This window comes from Geotrypetes seraphini, chromosome 6 (genome assembly GCF_902459505.1).
Source record: "Geotrypetes seraphini chromosome 6, aGeoSer1.1, whole genome shotgun sequence".
Taxonomy (NCBI): domain Eukaryota; kingdom Metazoa; phylum Chordata; class Amphibia; order Gymnophiona; family Dermophiidae; genus Geotrypetes; species Geotrypetes seraphini.
In genome coordinates this window covers 27,327,977-27,352,948 of record NC_047089.1, presented here as the reverse complement: position 1 = coordinate 27,352,948, position 24,972 = coordinate 27,327,977, and the positions used below count along the sequence as shown (strand labels likewise).

The 24,972-nt window shown below is 40.8% G+C and overlaps 1 protein-coding gene across 1 annotated transcript in view; it reads right to left on the bottom strand.

Moving 5' to 3' along the window:
* Positions 1 to 22,550, bottom strand: part of MED17 (mediator complex subunit 17) — a 50,677-nt gene extending 28,127 nt beyond the window's left edge. The window contains exons 1-6 of the mRNA XM_033950487.1: positions 22,177 to 22,550; positions 17,623 to 17,789; positions 15,607 to 15,826; positions 9,144 to 9,280; positions 8,302 to 8,383; positions 3,657 to 3,809 (exon numbers count right to left, since the gene is read on the bottom strand). Of these exons, the coding sequence (XP_033806378.1) occupies positions 3,657 to 3,809; positions 8,302 to 8,383; positions 9,144 to 9,280; positions 15,607 to 15,826; positions 17,623 to 17,789; positions 22,177 to 22,405 (988 nt within the window). The 5' untranslated portion in view covers positions 22,406 to 22,550. The remainder of the gene's footprint in view (positions 1 to 3,656; positions 3,810 to 8,301; positions 8,384 to 9,143; positions 9,281 to 15,606; positions 15,827 to 17,622; positions 17,790 to 22,176) is intronic.
* Between the last annotated feature and the right edge of the window lie 2,422 nt (positions 22,551 to 24,972).

Here is a 24,972-nt window from a genome sequence, read left to right as displayed (position 1 = left end):
GGAGCTGCGCTGAATGCCCAGCGCTGCTCTCGACGCTCATAGGCTTCCTACGCTAAAAACCACTATTGCAGTTTAGTAAAAGGGGACCATAGTGTAAAATATAGACAGCAGATATAAATTCAGACACATTTTGATCACTAAATTTAAAATAAAATCATTTTTCCTACCTTGTTGTCTGGTGATTTCATGAGTCTCTAGTTGCACTTTCTTCTTCTGACTGTGCATCCAATCTTTCTTCCCTTCTTTCAGCCTGTATGCTTCCTCTCCTCCAGACCTCATTCCCTCCCCCAACTTTTTCTTCCTCTCTCCATGACCTTTCTTTCTTTCTCTCTTCATGCCCCCTTTTTTTCTGTTTCTCTTCTTTCCTTTTGTCTCCCTGCCTGCCCTCTTTCTTTCTTTCTCCCTGCCCTTCCCCAAGCCACTGCTGCTGCCATCGGGGAACAGGCCCCCAAGCCGCCCCCGCCATCGAATAACAGGCTCCAAAGCTGCCGCTGCCGCCCCAAGCTCTCCCTGCTTCGGGCCGACCAGCATTCCTCTCCCCGACATCAATTCTGCCATTGGAGAGGAAGTTCCGGCCCAACCAGGCAGCAATTGGTTGGCCAGAACTTCCTCTCCGATGGCAGAATTGACGTCAGGGAGAGGAAGGCTGATCGGTTCAAGATCGCGATCGACCTATTGGGAGAAATGCTGCTGGGTCCTGCCTTCGTAGAAACAGAAAGTAGGCAGGACCCGGCAGCAAGAATAGCAAATTGTAAGCTTCACTGACCTGTCCATAGCAAACGCATGCTTCAGGGCTCTAACATGTGCGTGCCAGCTTCTCTTCTCTTCCCCCCCCCGGACATAACTTCCGGTTTTGAAGGGAAGCCGGCACGCACACATTAGAGCCCCGGAGCATAAGTTCGCTATGGGCTAAGGCGTGAAATCTCCAAGCCTTGGGTTTTTAAAAAAATGTTAAGCAGCGGGGGCAGCAGCAGAATTTAGCTGGGCGGACCGCCCGGCTAAAAGGCCCTAGGGGGAACACTGGAGATGCATCTAGTTCAATTGTTCTGGATTATCAGACTCTTGGAGACTGAAGAATGCACAGGGAGAGAGTCAGTTGTACATCTATTAAGAATACAGTGGATTGGGAGTAAAACTCTGAATGCTAGCTTGTTTTTATTGCTTTTCTAAAGCTCAAAAGTCTATCAAGGGATTTGATGTTAGGAGGCAGCCGATTCCAGTACTGTGGTAAGAAGTGAGAGTATGACCTTGGTCTGGCACTTTCTAGTTGGAGGCTCCAATCAGGGGGTATTTGAAGACTCACTTCCTCCTGGGAGTGAGGGGTTTGTTTGAGACATAAGGTGGGAGTTTGGCTGATATGTAGCTGGGCGCCATGTTGTGTAAGGACTTGAACGCAACTGGACTGTTTTGTATACCCATCTTGATCCTCAATTTATTTGTGTTTGTTTATTCAAAACTGCCCCAGCTATTCCAAGAATGAAATGTTAGAGGAAAACTGTTACAGCAATTTCTGAGGTTTCTGGAGAAGGGCATCTTTATTCAATCAGCAGAATGTCAAAGACATAAAAATATAATAATTTAATAATAATTTATTTTCTTGTATACCGCCCAACCAGTAGTTCTGGGTGGTTCACAACAGGAGAATACTGAGATATTTCAGCACATGGTACAGTTTCATAGAACACACTATCTACGAACAATCTAAAATATGAGGGGTGTTCAATAATTTATCTACCCGAGTATGAAAGAAAGTAGCAAGCGTATTGAAACAAGATTGTGCATGTTGTGACATGTCTCAAGGTTACTCATGCACAGTTGTGGCTCAGTGTGAGTCTAACATTCCAAGAGACAGGATGTCAGAGAACCAAGTAAGAAACTGCTAGATTTGGAGCACCGTTCAGTGATAAAATTTCTCACAAAAGAAAGGAAAAAGCCAAAGAATATCCATGAACGTATGACTGCATTTATGGTGAGTCTACCCCATCATCCTACAAAGTAAAATTTTGGAGCAAGCAGTTTAAGTGGGGTAGAGCATTCATTGAAGATGACCCTCAAGCTGAATGGCCTGTGGAAGTAACTTCAACAGAAATATGCAAGAAACTCGAGGATTTAATTTTTTCAGACAGGCTAATTAAGGTTTCCTGAATACCTGAAGAAATGGGCATCTTGGCAGGTAAAGTTCGGAAAATAATTCATGAAAAGTTGGGCATGTCCAAGGTTAGTCCAAGATGGGTTCCAAGAATGCCGATGCCATGTCAGAAGGCCACGAGGTTCCAGTGCTGTCAGCACAACTTGGAGATGCTCCATGAAGACCAAGTGAATTTTTTTCATCGTTTGGTGACTGACAATGAGACTTAGGTCTATCATAGAGATCTCGAGTCCAAATGGAGTCAATACAGTGGAAGTAAAAGTCATCGCCCACCCCAAACAACTTCAAGACAGAAAAATCTGCAAGCAAAGTCATGGCAACTGTCTTCTGGGATGAAGGACTTTTGCTTCTGGAGTTCATGCCACACTAGACAACCATAACTGGAGATAGTTATGCCAACACAATGATCACTTTGTGGGTGTCAATCAAGGAGAAAAGATGAGAAAACGCACAACAGGCGTCCTGCTTTTCACAACAATGCGCCGGTGCACAGGTCACGAAAATCACAGGCTGCCGTATGAAAATCGGGGTTTCAGCAGCTGAACCATCCACCCTACAGGGCTGACCTGGCTTCCTCGGATTAATTCCCATTCCGAGTTTTGAAGAAATCTGTCCGTGAACAGTGGTTTTCAAGTGATGAAGACGTCAAGTGACATCCTGGTTTGAAGGTCAAACAGAAGAATTCTTTTCAAAGGGGTTAAAATCATTGAAGGAAAAGTAGTGGGTTGGGCGATAGTGGGAGTCAATGGACATCCTTCCTACTGTGGGTGGGGGTGACGGTGGTGGGTAGGTGTAGTAGTGTTGGGGGATTGTGCAACACAGTGGGAGAGAGTGGGCATCTCTCCAGCTGCGGGGTGGGGTAGTAGTGTTGGGGGACTGTGTGACGTGGCAGGAGAGAGTGGGCATCTCTCCTGCTGTGGAGTGGGGTAGTAGTGTCGGGGGATTGTATGACGTGGTGGGAGAGAGTAGGCATACCTCTCGCTGCCAGGGTTGGGTGTCCAGAGGTTGTGCGAGCATGATGGGAGTGAGTAGGCATCTTTCCTGCCGATCTTCGATTTGGTTTAGTGTTTGTTTTTTAATATGCAGGTCAGGTAAATTCTGCACATGTGCTGATCACTACCACCACAGACTCATCTCAAGTAAATTTAGCGAGCCTAAGTGAACATCTGCGAACTTCATTTGAATGCAGGGTCTTTTGAGAATGACTTGCCTTTTTAAATTGTTACAATAGCGACCTTGGTAGCAGCCCATCAAATTTTATTGTGAAGTTTTGAGAATCTTCCTCTGACAAAATATCTTAACACATATATTCAGTATACATATACACACACACACACACATATAAATTATAAATATACCATATATTATAATGTTCTAAGTTTTTATTTTGAAGATGAAACCGGAGTCAGTATATTTTGATTCTGACACCACCCAAAATGGCTTCTATCTCCAACTTCATAGCCCTCTCAATAACAGAGCATATAATCAGCAGCAGCCATGATTTTACCTGGAAAGGGCTGGGAGATGATCTGATTCTTTACAACAATGTGAGGGATTTGCGACTTAATCTGAACGGCTTCACGGGACAGCTGGGAAAAGATTTCCTTGCACAGGAGAACGTTCTGTGCTGCCTCCAGCTTTATCTGCCAATGTGGTGCACCTGAAAGTACAAAGGTGCGAGTTTTCCATCAGACACCAACAAGGTGTAGTCTTAGGCCAATCTATCCCTCACCTAGATTAAACATTTCTTGAAACAATCTCTGACATAAAAGGCCTTATTATGCAGCAATTATTTACATTCTAACCCTCAAAGACCAGAATGGTCTAGCCCCAAAATACATCACAGACCTCTTCTCATTCCCAACCAATAGACATGAAAGAAAAACACACATGAAATTTGTCTCCCCACCGGCTAGAGGGTGCAAATATAAGAGACACCATCAACAACTGCTATCATATCAAGCAGCCATATGGGGTAAAGACCTAGGAAAACTAATTGCGCACACAAACAACTATGAAGAATTCAGGAAACACCTAAAAACTTACCTATTCTTGAAATACCTAGGTAACGAACCGGAACATCAACCCCCCTCGTAACATCACCACATACCTGAACTTGCAAACTGTTAACCCCAACCCCTAATCACTAAATATGAACACTCTATTCAACTTACGGAACATTTCTACTTCTGTGTAAACAACTTGGCACTTCCTGGCCTTGCAACACACAAACTGACGTTAACATTATTAATGTTATCAGATGTACACTGCTATACTCTTTAATTCGTTGTACGAGATATTCACTGCTATACTCTTCAATTCGCTGTACGTAAAGTTTCTCTTTATTTTATTGTATTTACAGTTTCTTTTATTGTAAACCGCCTAGAAGTCGCAAGATTGTTGGCGGTATATAAGAATAAAGTTATTATTATTATTATTAGAATTAGGACCAAAATAATGTAAGTGTTAAGGGTTATTTGAAATGGAAGTTGGTCTTTCCAAAATTTAGTTTCAGATATAGTTGAGGGTGAAAAATGGATACAACTGAGGAAGCAATATTATGAAAAAGTGAAAAAAAACCCCAGTACTAGTGCATAAAACTGGAACAAGGTGACGGTTAACAGGGTAGGCAGTATGAAAGAGAAGGAAAGTGATCAAATGATGACTGAGACCTCCAATAACACCATCCAAAAGAGAAAAGCCACAATAAAAAAAAGCCACAAAAGTACATAAGCATTGCTGTACTACAACAGACCACTGTTTCCAATAGGCCACAAAGTCTGGCAGGATACCAAAAAAGTAAAATAGATTTGATGCTGCTTACCACAGAAATAAATAGCAAAATTTCCACTAAGTCTACCTTAGTAATGGCTTATGAACTTTTCTTCATAAACCATGTGCAAGCCTTTTTTTTAAAATCCTGTTATGCTAACTGTTTTTAACCACATTCTCTGCCAATCAATTCCAGAGCTTAATTACACATTGATAGAATAAATATTTTCTCTGATGGTCTAAATGTATTATTTTGTAACTTAATTGCATAACCACTAGCCCCTGTATTATTGGAAAGAGTAAACAAACAACTATTCAGGCCTGATTCTGTATAGGACACCCGGTCTCAGCAGCCGCCCAAACAGTTTTTGGGAATCACACACGGACATCCTATACAGAATCACGTTTGCCCTAAGGGACAGATGCCTAACCCTGCCTAACCAGCCCGATTCTCTAACAGGTGCCCATGTCACAGGCACCTGATCCCTTCCCATCAGCTGATCGCAGAAAGGGAACCCCCCTGCTACGATAAGCTGAGGGGTTGCAGCAGAGAATCCCCCCCCCCCCCCGTGGACTTGGCCAGCAGACATGATGCCCAATTCATCCCTCTGCAACCCCCGAACCCCCATCCGACACTGTCCATGGCAGGAGGGATGCCCAATCCCTCCCACCGCCACCCAAGGTGAAACCACAGCATCTTCCTCAACCGCGACAGACGCCTACAGTGTAGGCGGTCTGCCTCGGGTTGGTTTTTTTTACGTGAAATCCTTTTTTATTAAACAAAGAATATACAAAAAGAGCTCCAGCTGAAAACCATGTTTTACAATAATGACGAACTCCGCGGAGGACTTTGCTCTGATGTCCTCCACGGTTACAAACAACACACCCATCCTACACCAGAAACCCCTCCCAAAATCCCAAACCACCCCCAGGGTTGGTTTTTTTTAAAACGTGTGTTACAATTGGCTGGTTAGACAGTGGTAGGACGCCTACCATCGCCTACAATCGGGATGCTGCTTATAGAATTTGGCCCTTCATGTCCACCTATTCCACCCTACTCATTTTATAAACCAGCAGGATGTATTTAAGCTCTATTCCTCAGGGCAGAAGGAAGACAAGACTCCCTTCAAAACTGCTCTGCCAAAGGCACTATTGTCTCTGGCACAGACATCAGTCTTGTACTGCCTAAGATAATCATGTAGCTGCTTTACAAAGGTCTTCTGGAGCAAATGCTCTGGCTTCTGCCCAAAATGCCACTTATGTTCTTGCTGAATACACTCAAGACTTTCCTGTATCACTCTGTGGTCTAGGAAATACCACTAAGGGATTATGATTCTTAGTAAAGAAAAATCACCCCATAGCAGTATAGGACTACTGCTAAGGGTACCATCTTGAATTCAGTGCTGGCCAAAGACAAACACAACTGGGAATCGCTCCTGCCTGATTTTCCCCTGGACCATGAGGGACACAACTGATAAGATTTTTTTTGAGGATTGAATGATCCTTTGGGGACAGGGTGGGCGGACTGATCAGGGGTGTCCAGTGCAGCATCAGGATTCTTAGCAAAACTGTGAAGCTTCCAACTATAAAAATGATTTTTATTCCTTTTTCTTATTGCAAAGCAGTTTCTTTATAACATTTGTACACAGAAGTCTGACCACTGTACTTATTTTTACAGAACAGTATTTTTCACGTCAAAACAGACCAAGCCACTTTTTGATGACTTCTTTCCCCACCCTTGAAACTATGCAAAACATATACATTATTAAAATGTCATAGCAAATACTTAACTCCCCCTACAACAAAAGAAATTGGAACTAAATTCTCCGTGGCTCTGGTCTTTCTTTACCTGCATTTTATTAGTTTGGAAGTTTAGTGGCCCAAACCTTCCAGGCACCACTTATGATCTTAGGCGATTTAGAGGAAGTGGAGCATTTCACCTTAGATCATTCTTTTGCTCTTGCACTGTACGTCTGCCCTGAGCTGGTGCAATGATTCAATGCTAGGAGAAGAATAAACAACCACGCTAGATTTTAGTGGGGATTTGTTTTTTTAAACATATCAGGAGCAACTTGTTATTCAGTTTTCTGCATACCCACTGTGCTGCTCTTTAGCACAGAAGGTTTACTATCATTTCCCCCTCCCCATCTCCCCTAACCCCCGTCTGCCCCTTTTACGAAGCCTTATTGGGCTTTTTTATCGTCTGCTGTAGCAGTATTAGCTATGACACTCGTAGGAATTCTATGAGTATCGGAGCAATAAAAAAGCCTAACGCAGCTTCGTAAAAAGGTGGGGGAGGAGTAAATGTTTTTCTGCTGCATCATCACAGCAAAACACTTTCACCAAATAAAGTGCAATGGATGGAAACGTCACCAAAAAACCAGCAAACACAAACCAACCCAATTTAGCCTGCACGAGTTAATTTCTATGCAAAAAAGGAGGAAAAATCCTCAGAAAATGTAGCACAAGCCAGACACTGCAGCGGCTTAAGCCCTGTCCCAACAAAACCTCATGGGCATAAAAAAAACTTCCTTTAAGCCAAATTCAAAATAACTACAATACTAAATACTGGGACAAAAACTACTTATCTTGTCTTATGCAGAGGACCTAATTTTTGTATTAAATTAACTCCTGCAGGCTTGATTGGTTTATGTTTGCTGTTTTTTTGGTGAAGTTTCTATCCATTGCACTTTATTTGGTGAAAGTGTTTTGCTGTGATTATTGTTTGTTTACTCCATACTGTATTTATTGGGCTTTCTACTGCATCGTGACAGCACCAAAGTCAAGGTAATGAAGTGAAGTGACTTGCCTAACATCACAAACAGCCCCACTGGGAGAATCAGGATATGAAAATCTTTCCTCCCTCATTTACAGCCTGCTTCTCTGATCACTAAACTACTCCCTCAGCTCCTTAACCTGGTTCAAAATTATGTACAAACAGCAAGTTCTACCAGCTGCACTAAGGAACAAAATGGCAATCTTCTCCTTGGTCTTCCCATTCTCATTCTTGCTGGCTCATTTCCAGCAGTCCTAGAAGAGGTGTGGCAGATACCCTCATTAAAACCATCAGTAGATGGGACAAATAAAAAGAAACACTAGGAGGACCTAGGACCATTTATAAAGCTAAGATTTTAATTGGATTATAAAAGGCACATTACTTATAACAGCAGTTTCACTTGTGGGGGGTAAATGAAGACTCTACCACTGTAGATCGTTGTTTTAAATTCATTCGCTACATCCATTGATTTATCACAGTGTCCTCCCATAACTTATGATTTATTTACCTGAAATATTTTACCTTAAAGGCAACTCATTATTTATAATATTCAGGACTCTCAGTATAAAAATCTTTATCTTTAAGAGTGAAACAAAAAATGTACCTGGTTTGGATTTTGGCAGAGGTTTAAAGAGATTAATTGTACCAAGATCACCTATGTCCGGTGCTTGTTTCTGAATCGAGACCTGCAATTTAAAAAGATCATTGAAAGTTACATAAGTAAGATAGTAAAGCGCTGGTCGCCTATGTATTTTATTGTTTGCATTTTTTTGCTCTGTTTTGTGGGAGTATTTATTGTTGTGTTTTTGATGTAATTTTATTTATTTATTTTTTTAATTTCTTTATTCATTTTAAAGCCATAAGCAAGTACAAAATAAAATATAATCATATCATATAATTCTATAAAAGCACTTAAATACAATTATAATCTATGACAAAAAGATTATCACCCCCCATAATTATATCTAAGAACTACTACACTCTAATTGAGAATTGAAAAATACATTCCAACCCGCCCTCCCACCCACCCTGGACGTGTCTGACCAAAGGGCATAATTAGTAATTACTCTTTGCAAAATTTTGACAATGGCTCCCAAATCTTCAGAAACTTTTTATAATATCCCTGATGTATGGTCATATTACGTTCCATCTTAAAAACATGACAGAGAGACTCCTACCAAAAGGAATAGTTCAGTCTATCCCAGTTTTTCCAATTCCTTGGAATAAGCTGTATGGCAACCCCTATCATAATAAATAGAAGTTTATTATTATAGGATGATATTTGGCTTTTAGCTCTCATTAGATGTAATTTTATTGTTTTGTATGTAAGTTTGTACCTCGCCCTGGGTAAGGGTGGGATATAAATAAATAAACAAACATACACTGCACTAAGAAAACAAAAAGTTCCATAGCTTTCCTTGTTATGTATGTTCGATTCGTTCTCACCTTTATGTAGGCTGATCCTTCTAAATCACTCGGGATCTGGACATCGAGAGGGCAATAATCTTCTGGAATCTTCTTATCCAGATCTATGTCTGTATTCTTAATCACCTCAAATGTGCCATGATGAGGAAAGAGAGAACCTGGATGACAACAAACACAGAAAATGCCAGTGAATCTCAAAACATGTTTCTAACAACTAAATAGTATTTTCTAGCTGCTCCAGTCTTATACAGTCCTTTCAAAAAGTAAGTTCTTCAGTGTGGCCCACGCTGCTGTTCCTCAGATATGTTTAGTCTTAGCTCTTCGCTATCTGATAATATTTCAGGAAGCAAGAAAGATATACAAGGGCAAATCAAAAATTAAATTACATGATAACTGGAACAGAGCTAGCAAAATGGAACACATGTACTTGTACATTGCTTGTTGGATAGTTCATCCATGCCCAGTGTAGCGCTTGGCTTTCAGTCGTGTGGCAGCCATGGGGTTAGAAACATGGATGCTCTATTGCAAGATTGCACCATCGAAGAACAACTTGCAATAGTGTGCTTTCTTTGAGCAGAGGGAGAGAAACCTGTGGAAATTCACCATGAGATATTGACTCAGTATGGACATAGCACCATGATTCAATGAAAGGTTTATAAGTGGGTAGAAAGGTTTAAAGCAGGAAGAACAGGTGTAACCGACGAAGGTCGTTCTGGTTGCCCATCAACATCGAACACAAGAGCACATTAACAGGGTGGATGATTTGATTAGAGAAGACAGATGGATAACAGTGTCTCAATTGGCTGCAAATTTGGATATCAGCTACGGATCTGCATTTGCCATAATGCACGATGACTTGAGATACAGGAACGTCTGCACATGATGGTTTCTCAAACAGCTTACTGATCTGCACAAGCAATAGCGTGACCCAGTTTCTCAGACGGTATGAAGAAAATCCGAGTATTCTGGAGAGAATTGTTACCGGCAACGAGACATGGGTGCATCACTGTGACCCGGAGAGCAAAAGACAAAGCATAATAAAGTAAAGGACGCGGTGCTGCTCAGCTGGCTTCGGGAGCAGCTGAAAAACCTCTCTATGTTTATGTTTTATTAACATTTGATATCCCGCTTAAGCATATTACAGATCTAAGCGGTTTACAATAAAATAAAATTGGGTACTTAGAACTTCCCTATCTGTCCCGAAGGTTCACAATCTAGCTAAAGTACCTGAGTAAATAATTATTAAAATAGTAACAATATAACAAAATTCCAAGAATGGTGAGGGAAAGATACAATTCAATCAATAAAAAAAAAAAGAAATAATAAGAATAAAATTAAAGTAAATGAACCCCCCCCCTCAGAAAATTAACTATTAACTAATAAAAACTGAAAAAAATACAATTTCCCTTTGCTCTTGACCTGTTTATTCCCTTTCAAAATTTCAGTTTACATTGGTATATCAGGTGGTAATCAGACTCACAGTCATACTTATCAGTGCTGAATCTGCAAACAGGTATCACAGCTCTCTGGGTAATAGAGAATGACACAGGGAAAAAATTTGTCCCCATCCCCGCAAACCATCTCCCTTCTGTGTTCCTATTTTCCCCATTTCTAATATCTCCCCTCTGTATCTGTATACTCCCTCCTGTGTCCGGCATTGCCCTCCCTGTGTCCATATACTATCCCCATGTATCTCCCCTTTATATCTCTGTCCCTATGCCCCCATGCATATAATTTCTCCCCTGTTTGTTACCTTCCTGTGTCCAGATTTCCCCTCTCTTCCTCTTCCACACCAATGTGTCTCTCTCCTCTCCAACCCCATCTAGCTTATTTCTCTTTTTCTCCCCCTGCTTCCAGCATCTGGTTCACCTGCCTGTCCTCCCCTTTCTCTTTCCTACTCTTCAGCCAGTTTTGCTTTAGTGTCCTTTTTTCCCCCCAAGCTCTATGGGAAACTCTAATATATATATATTTTTTTAAAGTTCATTTCAGCTGGGTCCTCTGTCCCCAGCAGCACCTCCTCCCTCCCGCTGCGGTCTGTGCATCTCCTTCCCTCCCTTGCCTTTACCTTCACTGGTGATTTTTCTCTTAACAAGTAGCCGGAATATTTTATGAAGTCGCATGCGGCTGGCTGCCTGAAACTTCTCCTCTGCTCTGATGCAACTTCCTGTTTCCAGTTGCATTAGAGGAGAAGTTTCAGCCAGCCAGCCATCCAGCCGCATGCAACGTCAGGAAATGCTCCGGCTGCTTGGTAAGAGAAAAATTGCCAGCGAAGGTAAAGGCAAGGGAGGGAAGGAAATGCTCGGACCACGCGATCAGATTTTAAGTATTTTGCGCACGTTCCCTCAATTAACTGAGGGGACAAGGCCACATAGATTCCTTGTAGAGAATTGCGGTATATAAGACACTGTATTGTATTGTATTCACTGCTCCACAGGGCAGTGAATGGCCTTGTCCCCGTTCCTGCGGCGACCAGGTTTTTTTTTCCATCCCCGTTTCGGCGGGCTAGCCACGGGTAACAGTCACCGTATCATTCTCTACTAGGTAACTCCCAGCTCTGCCCCAGACCTCCTGCACTCTACAGGAATGCAGAAGCTAGTTGAATGATACAGGTTGAGCCCACTGGGACAGATATGGAAAAATGCTTGAGTACCAGAATGTAAACCACTTAGGCTATAAGTGGTGTTCTAAGTTCGTTGGGGAGAATGGGATAAAAAAATGAATATGTATATGCTAAAAACAAATAAAAAATAAATGTGTCGTCTTGCATGGGGCCTATGTGGAAAAGTGATATATTCAGTTGCTGACAGTTATTTCTATTAAAGCCATTAAATGTATGTTGCCTTTTCTTTTTGATTTACCCTTGTACAGAAGTGTACAATCCTTGCAAGAACCCACATTGGAAGCTTGTGTGCTGTGGGTCACTTGAGACTTTATACACCCTTTGTGGGTGGTTTTTAAGATTATTGTAACTGGTATATACGATCTTCTGTTTCGCTATCTTTTTGTCGTTTTGCTTCTTCGTTTCCTTTGTGGAACATTTTGGTGCTATTTGGATTTTGTTGTTTTGTGATAACCATAGGGCCTGTAAAAAATCTTTACTATTTTCATGCGAGTGTAACCATGCTCTCTCTCTGAATATACCTTGATTTATAATATAAACTGTAAAAATGTAAGTGTGAAAAATTCAAAGTTACAAAGCCACTGAAATAATCATAAAATCTCTGATTCTAGGATAATGTTCGTAAATAGGATAAAGTCTTATTTTATATTAAGATAAAGGTAAACCAGGCGCCGTTAGTAAAGCATTAATGGAAAGCTGCAGAGAAATCACAAGACACGATAATTTATTCATACCTAAAACATTTTGGGTACTACTGTATAAATTTTTACATTGATGAACAGGGGCAAACCTTCCAAGTGTGGCCCCAGTCAGTATGCTTTTGTTGATAAAAGCTTGTATTAACAAAACAGCGACTACACTACTTGAACACACATCGAGTGCTCAACTAGTCAGTTGTGTACTGCAATTGTTTGAGATTTGCTCTCTTGTCACTCTAAATTTGTAAGTTCTTACCTCTACAACTCTCAAACAGCATTAAAGACTTCTAGCTGGTCAACACCAGTACATAAACCCCTTTTAAAAACTGTGTAACAGGTTTTTAAGGCCAGCCGATTTGCTGAATGCTCTGCGCTGCTCCGACGCTCATAGGAACTCTATGATTGTTGAAGCAGCGCAGAGCATTTAGCATGCTGGCTGGCGCTAAAATCTCTTGTGCGGTTTTAAAAAAAAAAAAAAGGGGGGGGGGATAGATTTATAACCACATCTTTATACCATAAAAGCAACATTTGCTTATTTTATTTTTAAATTTTTTTTAATATTTTGGAAGACTACAACAGTGTATTACATTTGTTACAGAAAGAGTATTATTTTCATAAAATACACCAATTCATACAAGAAATTATAAAAAATATTGTTTTACCCACCCACCCTACTTATCAAATAATAATATTCAATAACTTATTATTACATAAATTAGAATAGTGTAATATGGTTCCTGATTGGATTTGAGGCTTGAAAGGAGGTGGTTTTATCAAGGCAGGAAGAATCAGAGTGGCAGTATTAGGAACAAATGTAAAACAAACATTGGTTTTGACAGTTTAAGGTTTAAAGCTTGGAGTAGAATCTTGCATTGCACTGCACTAACGGCGATTTTTACCCTTGTCACTGAGAGTTTTAATTTAAACTCAGAGCGGGGTGGATGTCAAGCGGCTTAGGTATGGATCCCTGACGAAGCGGAAGCGAAACATGTCGGGTCCAACCGCTGCATGCAAAAGATAAGGACATATCTAAGAATTGAAAAGATTTAAGGTTTCAAAAATTTAAAAAGTAAGTTTAAGTACAAAAAATAGTAACAACTGGACCGGTGAGGATTTTTGCTCTCAAAACTCCCCGTTTAAAAATTTTGCTATAACGGATGGAGGAGGGTATTGCTGAGGTCCATTAACAAACATAATACATATCTGAAATGAAAATGGTTTAAACAACATATAGTGAGGAGCAAAATTGAGACGTGATTCAAGAGAGGCAGTGACGCTTTGTCTCAATATAAATCTTCAGCCTTTTAGTGGCAGTTTAATAGTATGGCATGAGCTGCTGTTATATTTGAAACTGAATTGGTAGCTTTCCTTCTTCATATATCATTTGAAATACTGGTGTCTTATTAATAGAAGGACTGGTGTTGTTCGCTGTACGCTAATCCTGCCTCTTTTGGCTGTCATGTTCTGCGCTTAGCAGTTTAATCTTTACTATTTAATATGCATCTTGAGTTTTTTGACATCTTGTCACATTTTATTACAGCTGACTTTAAGACATAGCCTCAAGGTCCGTTACAGTGGTGTTATGTTTATTTTTCTTGTTTATAAAATGTAGAACAGCTTTCTGTGAAGAATTGGGTTGGAAAGCCTGTATAACTCGGACAACAGGCACTGGGTTAACATCAGGTTTCCTTTAAGTTCACATACAGTACTTAGCTTTCTTATACAGATTGTACAGAGGTTACTGAACTTTGAAAAATTTGAAAAGATCTTTGCTTCCATACAGAATAATTGAAAGTTACTCTTACAATGAAAAACTTTGGAGTGGTACATTGGAGACAATTTTGCTACAGCAATCTTGGAGGTTCTAGTTTTTGAGCTCTGAAACATGCTTGTGGGATTCTGACATAAGATCTGGAAGATAGACTTGTTTGCATTCCATTCAAGACCTTTTTATCTCTGTGGATTTCTTGTATATTTGAGCTAATGGTATCCCAGTGTCTGAATCTGAGAAAGTTTTTTGCAACTTTTCAAAGAAGAGTGTAATTAGTAACAGCGAGATTGATTAGAATGTTAGATATATTTAGATTCATAACGGAAGTAATAGAAGGAACATGACAGTACTAACTTAAATCAGATGTTTTTTTAGATGGTTTATAACAAGTATATACCAATAATTCCCTGATATTATATATTAATATACAGGATGGGTACAGCAATTGATTTCTGTAGTTGGACAGTGGTCTAGCGTTTCAGACTATATTTGTTAGATGCCTTACAATACAATTGCTTAATTTGGTATAATGCTTCAATTGATTTTAGATAAATTTAGATGAATTTACTAATATGTGTTATTTTAAACTATTATTTAAAAAAAAAAAAATGTTTTAGGAAGAAGTTTGAGTGTCATAATATATTATATGATAAAAGACATTTTTTCATGATGACAGTAGTTTATGAGGATTGGGGGGATATTATAAAATGATTAGCAAATGAATTTTTAAAGATTGATATAATGGGTAGGATTTTATTAGATTAAATTTATGGTTATAATTGTATAAGTAATTATAATTAATTATAGGTATAAACTGGGTGATTTCCATACCTGATTTGCTTATTTGTTGTAAATTATAATGAGATTCTTATAATAAATACTTCTTGTTTATGAATATACTGGCATTGTTTATAAATTTTTAATAGATTGATATTATGATTATTTATTTAACTTGATTAATGTTTATGTATATTGTAATTGTTATATGTTTGAATGATATGATTTGATGTTTGGTGGTTCTGTTACCTATTTCTTAATATATATGAATTTCAAATGATATGATATGTTATGAATTTAAGGTTATAGCAATGATATATGATGTCGCTCTTGATATTAATTAATTTCTTGCTTGTCTTTTTATAATTATATTTCTAGCTATTGATTCTATGGATACTACAATTACAATTGAACATAGTATATTATTTAAATATTCAGTAAATACTTTAATATAAAAAAAAAGAATAGTGTAATACATGTAATATAAACAATTATTAGAAAAGTACATCAATTCATGTGTATGAAATAATAATAAAAGTTAAATATCCTTATTCAAATAAAATAATAATTGCTTATTTTAAAGGGAATTAAATCCATTCCTGGTTTCAGGCAACCTACCTGCACTCCTGTAGCTCAGATCTCCCAGGATTTTATCGCCTACTTTTCTTAGCTTCCAGTGCTGTCTCAATCTCAAAAGCTCAGAGTTGAAGTCTCTCTGTCGCTTGTTTTCTTGGTTCTCAGCCACAGACTTAGATAGTCTTTCTGCTCCTTTCAAAAGGATGTCTGCAGCACCTGCCAGTGATTTCTTCTTAGACACCAACTGTAAAATCTTGGGATTCTAGAAAAGAGCTTAGCTTTCAGTACACAAAATTGAAAAGGAAAATATATTATTTTTTTACTTAATAGCTAACCATCTCACCAGTGCTGGTAGGAGTTGAATATATTAACCATGGAGTTGTAGATCTGATTATACTGGGGATTTTAGATTAACATCATCTCAAACAATGTGTAAATGCTTGATGAGACCAACACTTTCCGATCAAAAATAAAGGACGGTCTTCCCTTGATTTAATGACAGAAATTCAAGTAGTGCTTCTTTTAATAAAGCTTTCCCTGCAAACAATGCTGGTGAAAAAGATCTTTAGAAGTCATACAAGTGTTTAGAACAGTGGTTCTTAAGCCTGTCCTGGGGGACCTCTAGCCAGTCAGGTTTTCAAGATAATCCTAATGAAAATGCATAAGGCTGATCTGCATATAACAGAGGTGACAGGCATGCAAATCTGCCTCATGCACAGGGATATCTTGAAAACCCAACTGGCTGGGGGTCTCCAGCATTGTCTCTGAGCTGATCACGGCAAGGGAATGTCCCTGCCACTGATGAGGAGAATTGTATTGTGCAGAATATAAGGGGGGGAGCCCCATAACTAATATGTATTAGATACACTTTTAGTTAAGGCTCTGAAAGACACTAATATTATAGCTGAATAATAGAAATCCTTCACACACAGCAAAGTATAAACAACAGAATTTGCAGAGTACATATTTTTCCTTCATAAAACAAAATATTATGGTTTAATGTCTGAAACAAGATGCTGGAGCCATAACCTAGTAGGCCCATGCAAATAAGCTAAAAGTCACACTGACATATTTGTCACTTGAGGAGTTAGGGAAAATCATGTGACTATAACCATGTGGTTGCAGAAATGTATTGTTTAGCAAATGAGACAGTTTCTGGTAAACATATTTTTCTTCCAGTAGTCGTTTAGACGGTTTAGAGAGAAAAACACATCTGTTTATAAGAACATATTTTTCTCCACTTACATAGTTAGGGCAAATATTGATGAGTTAGCATGTGATGAGTTAAGTCACTGTTGCTAAGGAAATTACTAGCAAAGTAAAATTCAGAAACCATGAGACTTCAATTTGTAAATGGATTGTGATTGGAAGATGTACCAACTACGTATGTTTAATAATTAATTAATTAATGATGTCAATTAAATGGCCAGTCACCTGTATTGGGGAAGCCTTTCTGACGTCCCATTATGTTGGTGGATGCAGAAACACTTCTCAAAGCTTTGACTATTTTTAATCACACTTTTGTGAGAGATTTCTTTCCTGAACTCCTCAGAAATAGAATTAATAACTGAGGAATATATGGAAGTATTAGGAGGCAGGTAGATAGCCTGTCTATGTGGTTATTTCAACCAAACAACATGATCAACTGAGCAGCTGTAAACCCCCCTCCCCAACATTGTCTGCAGCAGGAGGGATGCCCAATCCCTCCTGCTGCCACACAAAACCCCCCTCGAAGTCCCCCGGCAGGAGGGATGCCCACTCTCTCCTGCCAGAACACCTGAAACAATACCCCCCTACTTGTGATAGGCAAGAGGGATGCCCACTCCCTCCTGCCAGCAGACCCCCCCCCCCCAAACCCATGACACCACCCTCATCCTGGCGAACCAACATCCCCACTGACACCTACCCCCCAGTATTTCAGCTGGGATGCACCAGGGAAGGGCCCTTAAGGCCTGAATGGCCCAGGAATCTAAGGACCCTCCCATAGGAGGGGCATTAGGCGCCTGGGCCAACCGGAGTCTTAGGCCTCCATCCCAGTGCATTCTTCTGGTTGTTCACCTGTTTAGGAGGCAGCGGCTCTTGTGACACAGGATCCAGGGTCATATATCTTTTATCTTTGACAATGGTGAGAACGTCATAAAGCACACACATCTCAGTCAAGGCACTTCTTAAGTTGTTCCTCACAGAGTCCCAAGGCCAGAGAGATGGCTGAAACTTGACCGAAGCTAAAGAAAAACAAGGTAGAGAATTTTTAGTGTAACAGGTGGTACTTAAATTAAACCAAGCTGTACTGCATCTAGAAAAGGCTAGTATCCTGCACTCAACTCCTATAGCCATTACTCTCATTCCTTTTGAAAAAAAACTTCTTATACTGCCAGAAGTTGCTCTGACCTTTAACAAACTGATCACAAATAAGCTACTGAATATCCCCCAAATAAATAAAAGAGAACCACAGCTCAAATAATAAGAAGCTGATTGTCCCACGACAAACCTAGGAACGGATATCCAAATACACTTATCCATAAAGAGGCAGCCAAAATAGTCAAGATTTAAAAACTGGTGATCAAAAATGAGCCTTAATTCTATGAAAAGAAGCCTGCCTCATGAGCATTTATACCTTGAAGGTATAAGGAAAGATTAGGTTGTTGCCTCAATAAATCTTTCTAATAGTACAGTAATCTTGACAATTGGGCTTCTTCCCTTCACCCGCAAGGATTGCACAAGGCATCATCTACTATAGACTTTGCACTAGAAAAGTCTATTATATGTATATGTTAGAAAGTCAGGCTATCATCCTTTTTGATATAGTTTCAATGATCAGTAGGGACCATCACATTCAAAGCTGTTATCCTTGTAGGTGGCCTTGGGCTGGAATAGATAAGGTGGCTTTGGAAGCTTTTATGAACTTTAAAAGCCCAAAATTATCTGAATACATTTCTGCTTCCTATTGTAGCAGGACAGGAACCTCTCAACATGCACTGAATGAATTTTAGATAAGTGATGTCTTCAGAGAGAGATTGGTTTCTCCTAGGATGAGCAGAGGAGATGGATCAAATGAATTTCTCTAGAGTCTATTCCTCTCAGGAGGAATCTGGAGAAGCAAATTCCTGATTTGGATAGGCTTCTAGGGTGTTCTGAGAGAGAGCTACTGATGTCCAAAAAGGTGGTCTAGGTGACCTTACATGATGATTCGAGGGCTGCAAAGCAGTACAATAGATAAGTGGGTAGAAGAATGAATGCCAGGATGCATATAATGCCTGAAAACAGAAAGTGGTAATACTTCTGTTCAAATTATTAGCAACACCTTTTCTAATGTATTTTCTCAAGTTTGGGACACCACTTAAAGGATGAAAGCCAAAGACAAACAGTCCAGAAAAATGATACTAAAGTGGTGGAGAGAATATTCAAGTGCTTCTGAAATATAAATAAATGCACATAAAGCAAACTTTTTACTGAAAAGAAAATTCTACCACAAGAAGCTCAAGGGGATTAGATCAAGGGGAAATATTTTAAAATATTTCTTCACCTCACAGGTAGGGGATACATAGAATAACTTTCCAGCAAAGTTAAGAATAGAAACAGAATTCAAGAACATTTGGTCAACAAAAATATTTGTAGAAGGCACATCCAGAAAATAAGAATCAGTTGGATGTAAAAGGTGTTATTAAGATACATACCAACAGGTGATGATCTTAAGGTGGCCAAACAGGTTGAAAAGGCAAACAACAAAAGCGAGAAGGATACTGGGGTGCATAGGAAGAGGTATGGCCAGTAGGGAAAAGGAGGTATTGATGTCCCCTGTATAAGACTCTGGTGAGACCTCACAGACTATCGTGTGCAATTCTGGAGACCACACCTTCAAAATGATATAAACAGGATGGAGTTGGTCGGTGGTCTTTGTCATAAGGTGTATGGGGACAGATTTAAAGATCTCAATATGTATTCTGTGGAGGAAAGGCAGGAGAGGGGAGATATGATAGAGACATTTATATACTTAGGTGGCATAAATGCGCATGAGGTCTCTTTCATTTGAAATGAAGCTCCGGAATGAGAGGACATAGGATGAAGTTATGAGGCTCAGCAGTAATCTAAGGAAATACTTTTTTTTTTTTACAGAAATGGTGGTAGATATGTGGAATAGTCTCTTGGTAGAGGTGATTGAGACAAGACTGTGTGTCTAAATTCAAGAAAGTGTGGGACAGACACATAGGATCTCTTCAGGAAGGGGAGGAGATAATGGATGCTGTGGATGGGCAGACTGGATGGGGCATTGGGCATTTGGCCTTTTTTGCCATCATGTTTCTAGATATTTTTTTTAATTCCTTAAACTACTTTTACACAAAGTCACTGTGTAAATTAAAACACGTCATATCATAGGAATAGTTTTTGTATACCTTCATCAAAAAATGTCACTGCTAAGCATATTAGCCTGTCCTGTACAATATCTTTTCACTCTTTGCCACTCCCTCCCTAGAACTGGCCAGCCACAAATTTCTTCAGGTGGAGAAACAAGTGATCAGAGATTGAGGAACTACTGGAAATTGTTGGTGCAATTCAGAAATTGTGAATCACCTGCGTTTTCAAAATTTTGGCAATCAATTTTTCCTTCAAATCATCCATGACCAAAGTCACCCACTTTGATTTTCATCGTGCACATTTTGTCCTGCCTTCATGAAACAAATCTGCACCATTCCTCACATTCCCTTTGTTCTTTGCACCTTCACCATACATAATCTGCCTTTGAATTTCCACTGAACAAACAAACATTTTTAGTATTTAAAAATCACACCACTGACCGTGCTTTGCAGGCAGAGGAAATTTTTATTTTATTTTCCAACTTTAGGGCTCCTTTTACAAAGCTGCAGTAGCGGCGGCTGCTGCAGTAATTGCTCTGATGCCCAAATGGATTTAATGGATATTGGAGCGTTTGCCTTGTGGCAGCTGCTGCCATGGCTTTGTTAAAAAAAAAAAAAAAAAAAGGGGGGGGGGGTTAATTACTACAAGGAATGGAGAAAAAATTATGCCACTGCACTAGCACAATACACGTTCCCCTTGGGATACACGAGATGACTGATCCTTCACAGAATGTGCACGTCACCTGCACAGTTGCTATGTGTGATCGGTTCTTATCTGGATGTATCTCATACTTATCTCAATAACTGACAGGAAACTCAGAAATCATTTGGACTCTAAGGTACTGTAATAAAAACTGGGCAGACTATGGGCTTTATGGATTTGGTCAATTATCTTGTTCTAGGTGAAGGATGATGTTAGCAATTATGTATGAGTTGTGGTCCTAAGGCCAGCCATGCCAAATCAGGCCAAAGCAGCATCCTGTCTAAAATAATGGCCCCCGAGAATGACACAGGGATCTCTCTTTCCCTGTCCCATCCCCATGAGTTCTGTCCTTATCCCATTCCTGCAAACTCTGTCCTCAACTGCACAAGCCTCGAACACTTTAAAATCATAAATGTTCGAGGTTTGTGCAGGTTAAGTTTATTAAAGCAATAACATGTTGTGCGGTTCGTGTCACTACCTTTTTATAAACCAGGGGACCCGACACGGTCCGTGTTTCAGTTAACACGCCTTCATCAGGGAGCCCTAATTTGAAAGGTATCAGTTCAAACCGCAACTAAAATAAACATAAGCCTGTGTAGATAGTGACTAGTCGCTGCAACAGTAACTTCGTGAGGGGTTAGAAAAGCAATGGGCTAACCGAAACATATTATTGTTTTTGTTTTCCCCCAACATTTTATTAACTTTTTTTAACAAAAACAACATTATACATACAGCATAATTCCCGTACAGTATAATGAAATCATGAAAAATTAGTGTTGATAGTATTATTGTTTTAATCAACTTAGCCTTCATCTTGTATGTCGGTCTACAACAGGGATCTCAAAGTCCCTCCTTGAGGGCCGCAATCCAGTTGGGTTTTCAGGATTTCCCCAATGAATATGCATTCAAAGCAGTGCATGCACATAGATCTCATGCATATTCATTAGGGAAATCCTGAAAATCCGACTGGTTTGCGGCCCTCAAGGGCTACAAGGCTTTGGAATGCATTAGGTCAGGGGTGTCAAAATCCCTCCTCGAGGGCCGCAATCCAGTCGGGTTTTCAGGATTTCCCCAATGAATATGCATTGAAAGCAGTGCATGCACATAGATCTCATGCATATTCATTAGGGAAATCCTGAAAATCCGACTGGATTGCGGCCCTCAAGGGCTACAAGGCTTTGGAATGCATTAGGTCAGGGGTGTCAAAATCCCTCCTTGAGGGCCGCAATCCAGTCGGGTTTTCAGGATTTCCCCAATGAATATGCATTGAAAGCAGTGCATGCACACAGATCTCATGCATATTCATTGGGGAAATCCTGAAAACCCGACTGGATTACGCCCTCAAGGGCTACAAGGCTTTGGAATGCATTAGGACAGGGGTGTCAAAGTCCCTCCTCGAGGGCCGCAATCTAGTCGGGTTTTCAGGATTTCCCCAATGACTATGCATGAGATCTATATAGGTGAACCCCCAGGAAATGCCCCGAGCCCAGTCCTGCAGACACTGACACCCCTTCTAGGTAGGGCGGAGAGACGTGCGCGGGCTGCTTTTCTTACCTTCCTCCTCCTCGTCGTCCTCTTCGGCCCAGTCCTGTTCCCTGGCGGCGGACCCCTCGTCCTCGGAGCCGGAGCCCTGGCTGAAGTCGATGCGCTGCGCCAGGCGCGCCAGGTTCTGGGACATAGAGAGCGGCTGCAGGTAAGCCTCGGCGCCATCGAGTCCCACTTCCTGCACCTGCTTCTCGGAGGCCGACTCGATGCTGATCCTCACGGCCGGACCGCCCGACATCTTTCCCGCCGCTCCGGAGGGCGCGTGGCAGCCGCGGACAGCAGACAAGACCGCGCCAGCCTCTCACAAACACCGGCCCTGAGCGCCTACCAATAACACTCGGCCGATAGCGTCCATCTGCGCATGCACAGAACAACTTCTGTACGGGTGCCGTAAAGGGCCGATGTTCTTTAATAAAGTATCGCGGAAAGGCTGGTCCCAGGAGTCTCGGCATTCTGCGACTAGGAAGAAATGTTTTGCGTTGTTACCAGGGAGCCTCCGGGCTAGCAGAAGCTGTAGTAACTTTCCTCCTTTTGTGTCTGCTATTATTGTTGTTGTTTTTCTCCAAAATTCGACTTCGTTTTAGAAACTATGAAGCTGGGGTAACATAAGAACAAGAGTTGCAGACTGAAGTTTCATCAAGTCCAGTATCCTGTTTCACACAGTGGCCAACCCAGCTCACGGTACGTAGCAGGATCCCAAAGAGTAAAACCTTTATGCTGCTTAGGAATAAGAAGTGGATTGCCCCATGCCCATTTTAATAATATGGACTTTTCTTTTAGGAAACTGTCCAAGCCTTTTTTTTTAAGCCCTGCTAAGCTAACTGCTTTTCACTACATTCTCTGGCAACAAATTCGAGTTTAATTACATGTTTAATGAGAGTTATCATGGCCTTCCCCCATTCTGCCCTCAGCCCCACTTTGTTCCAGTAGCATCCCATTCTTCCTCCAGCCCCACCCCCCTGAATATCATATTTTTATTCTTGACCTCAGGGCCATGTCTGAGACCCTCTAACTGCCGCCAGAACTTTCCAAAACCCAAACTGCTGGGTTGTGGAAAGTCCATCAGGGGATCCCGACAGTCCTCTAAAGAGGACATGTCTGGGTTTCCCCAGATATCTGGTAACCCTATTGGGTGAAGAAATATTTTTTCCAGTTTGTTTTTAAATCTGCTACTTAATAGCTCCATTGCATGCCCCCGAGTCTTAATATTTCTGGAAAAACAAGAATCCACATTTATCCACTCAACTCAGTATTTTATACTCCTCTATCGTATCTCCCCTGAGTCAGTGGCACCAGGGCATTGACAAACCTCCCCCCACCCTCTTCACCCCCTGCCCCTTCCCCCATACTTTAACTTTTCCAGCAAGAGCAGCATCACCCACTTGCTGTTGGTGTCAGCTCTCCCTTAGACATCACTTCCTAGCCGCAGGACCCAGAAGTGACATCAGAGGGGTGCAAGCAGCAGGGGAGGGGGCCTTAGGCCCCTTCCCATGCATCCCAAGATACACTGAGAATGGAAGGCCCACTATTTTAAAGTGACAGGCCTGCAAGCAGGAGGGACTGGGCATCCTTTCTGTCATCCAGAGTTGAGGGAGGCCAGGGGGCATCCCTCCTGCAGCTTTTTGTTAAAGTAGGGAAGGTAGGGGTGTCGTTGAGGTCAGTTCAGCAGGGGGGGGGGTGTTGCTTAGTGGCAGAAGGGAGTGGGCATCGCTTCTGCCTCTATTTTGGCACCAGGGAGTTGTTGGATTTGACACAAAATACTGAAGCAGTAAAGAAACAACTTCAAGAACCTTTTCATGGTTAGGTATTGTTTGAGCGCCTCTGGTTGTTCAAATTGGCACATTCTATTCTGGTACGTTATCTTAATAATGGCAGGGTAAAAAATAAAACATTGCGCTCCTAGCACCTTTAGTTGTGGATATAGCTCAAGAAATTGGTTCCTGAATCTTGCAGTGTTATTAAAATCTGGAACTATTGTGATTTTTGCCCCATTCCACTGAAGGTCAGGTTAATTGACAAGCTTTAGCCAGTATTTGTGTGACACAGTAGTTTGAAGAAAAAAATGGTCTCGAGCCTTTAATATGATCTGTGCGTCTTGTGGGGTTTGGTTGGCTATTTCTAGCTGAAAAAGATATTTGAAATTTAACTACAAGAGCCTTGGTATAAAGTCTTCCACAAATTGTATAGAGTTTTACCCCTTCAATCTCTTGAGTAAGGCCTAGAAGTCTCAAGTTGTTTCTATGGTTGCAATTTCCTGCATCTTCCAACTCACATTGTAGGTCATCAATTCTCCGTTGTGTGTTCCATCCAAGGGCTGAATCTTCCAGGTTAGAAATGTGTTGCTCCAGAGCGCTTGAACGTTCATTATAGCAAGATATTGTGTAGACAGGTTGGATATTTCTTGTTGCAGTGCTATTACAGTACCTGCACTCTTCTGTATTACCATATATGCTTGAATATAAACTGAGATTTTCCCTCCCCTTTTTAGGGGAAAATGTTAACTCAAATATAAACTGAGGGTTTACATTCAAATGCTGCCCAGCTGTACATCCACCCGCCCCTTCCTTCTGCCAAACCCAGTACTGGCCTCTCTGTGGGTCCATTGGTAAGCTGAGCTGGGAGCAATCCCTCCCTCCCTCCCCTGAGAGGAGGTGTTGAGTCCTGTCCCAGCTGTAGAATCACTGCCCGCCCCCTCCCTGCTTTGGTGAAAGAAGTTAGGCCTTGCTCCAGGCCTACCTTAGTCACTTGTGGTCCAGTGGGTAAGTCAAGGCAAGAACAATCCTCTTATGATTCTGCCTGTGCAGT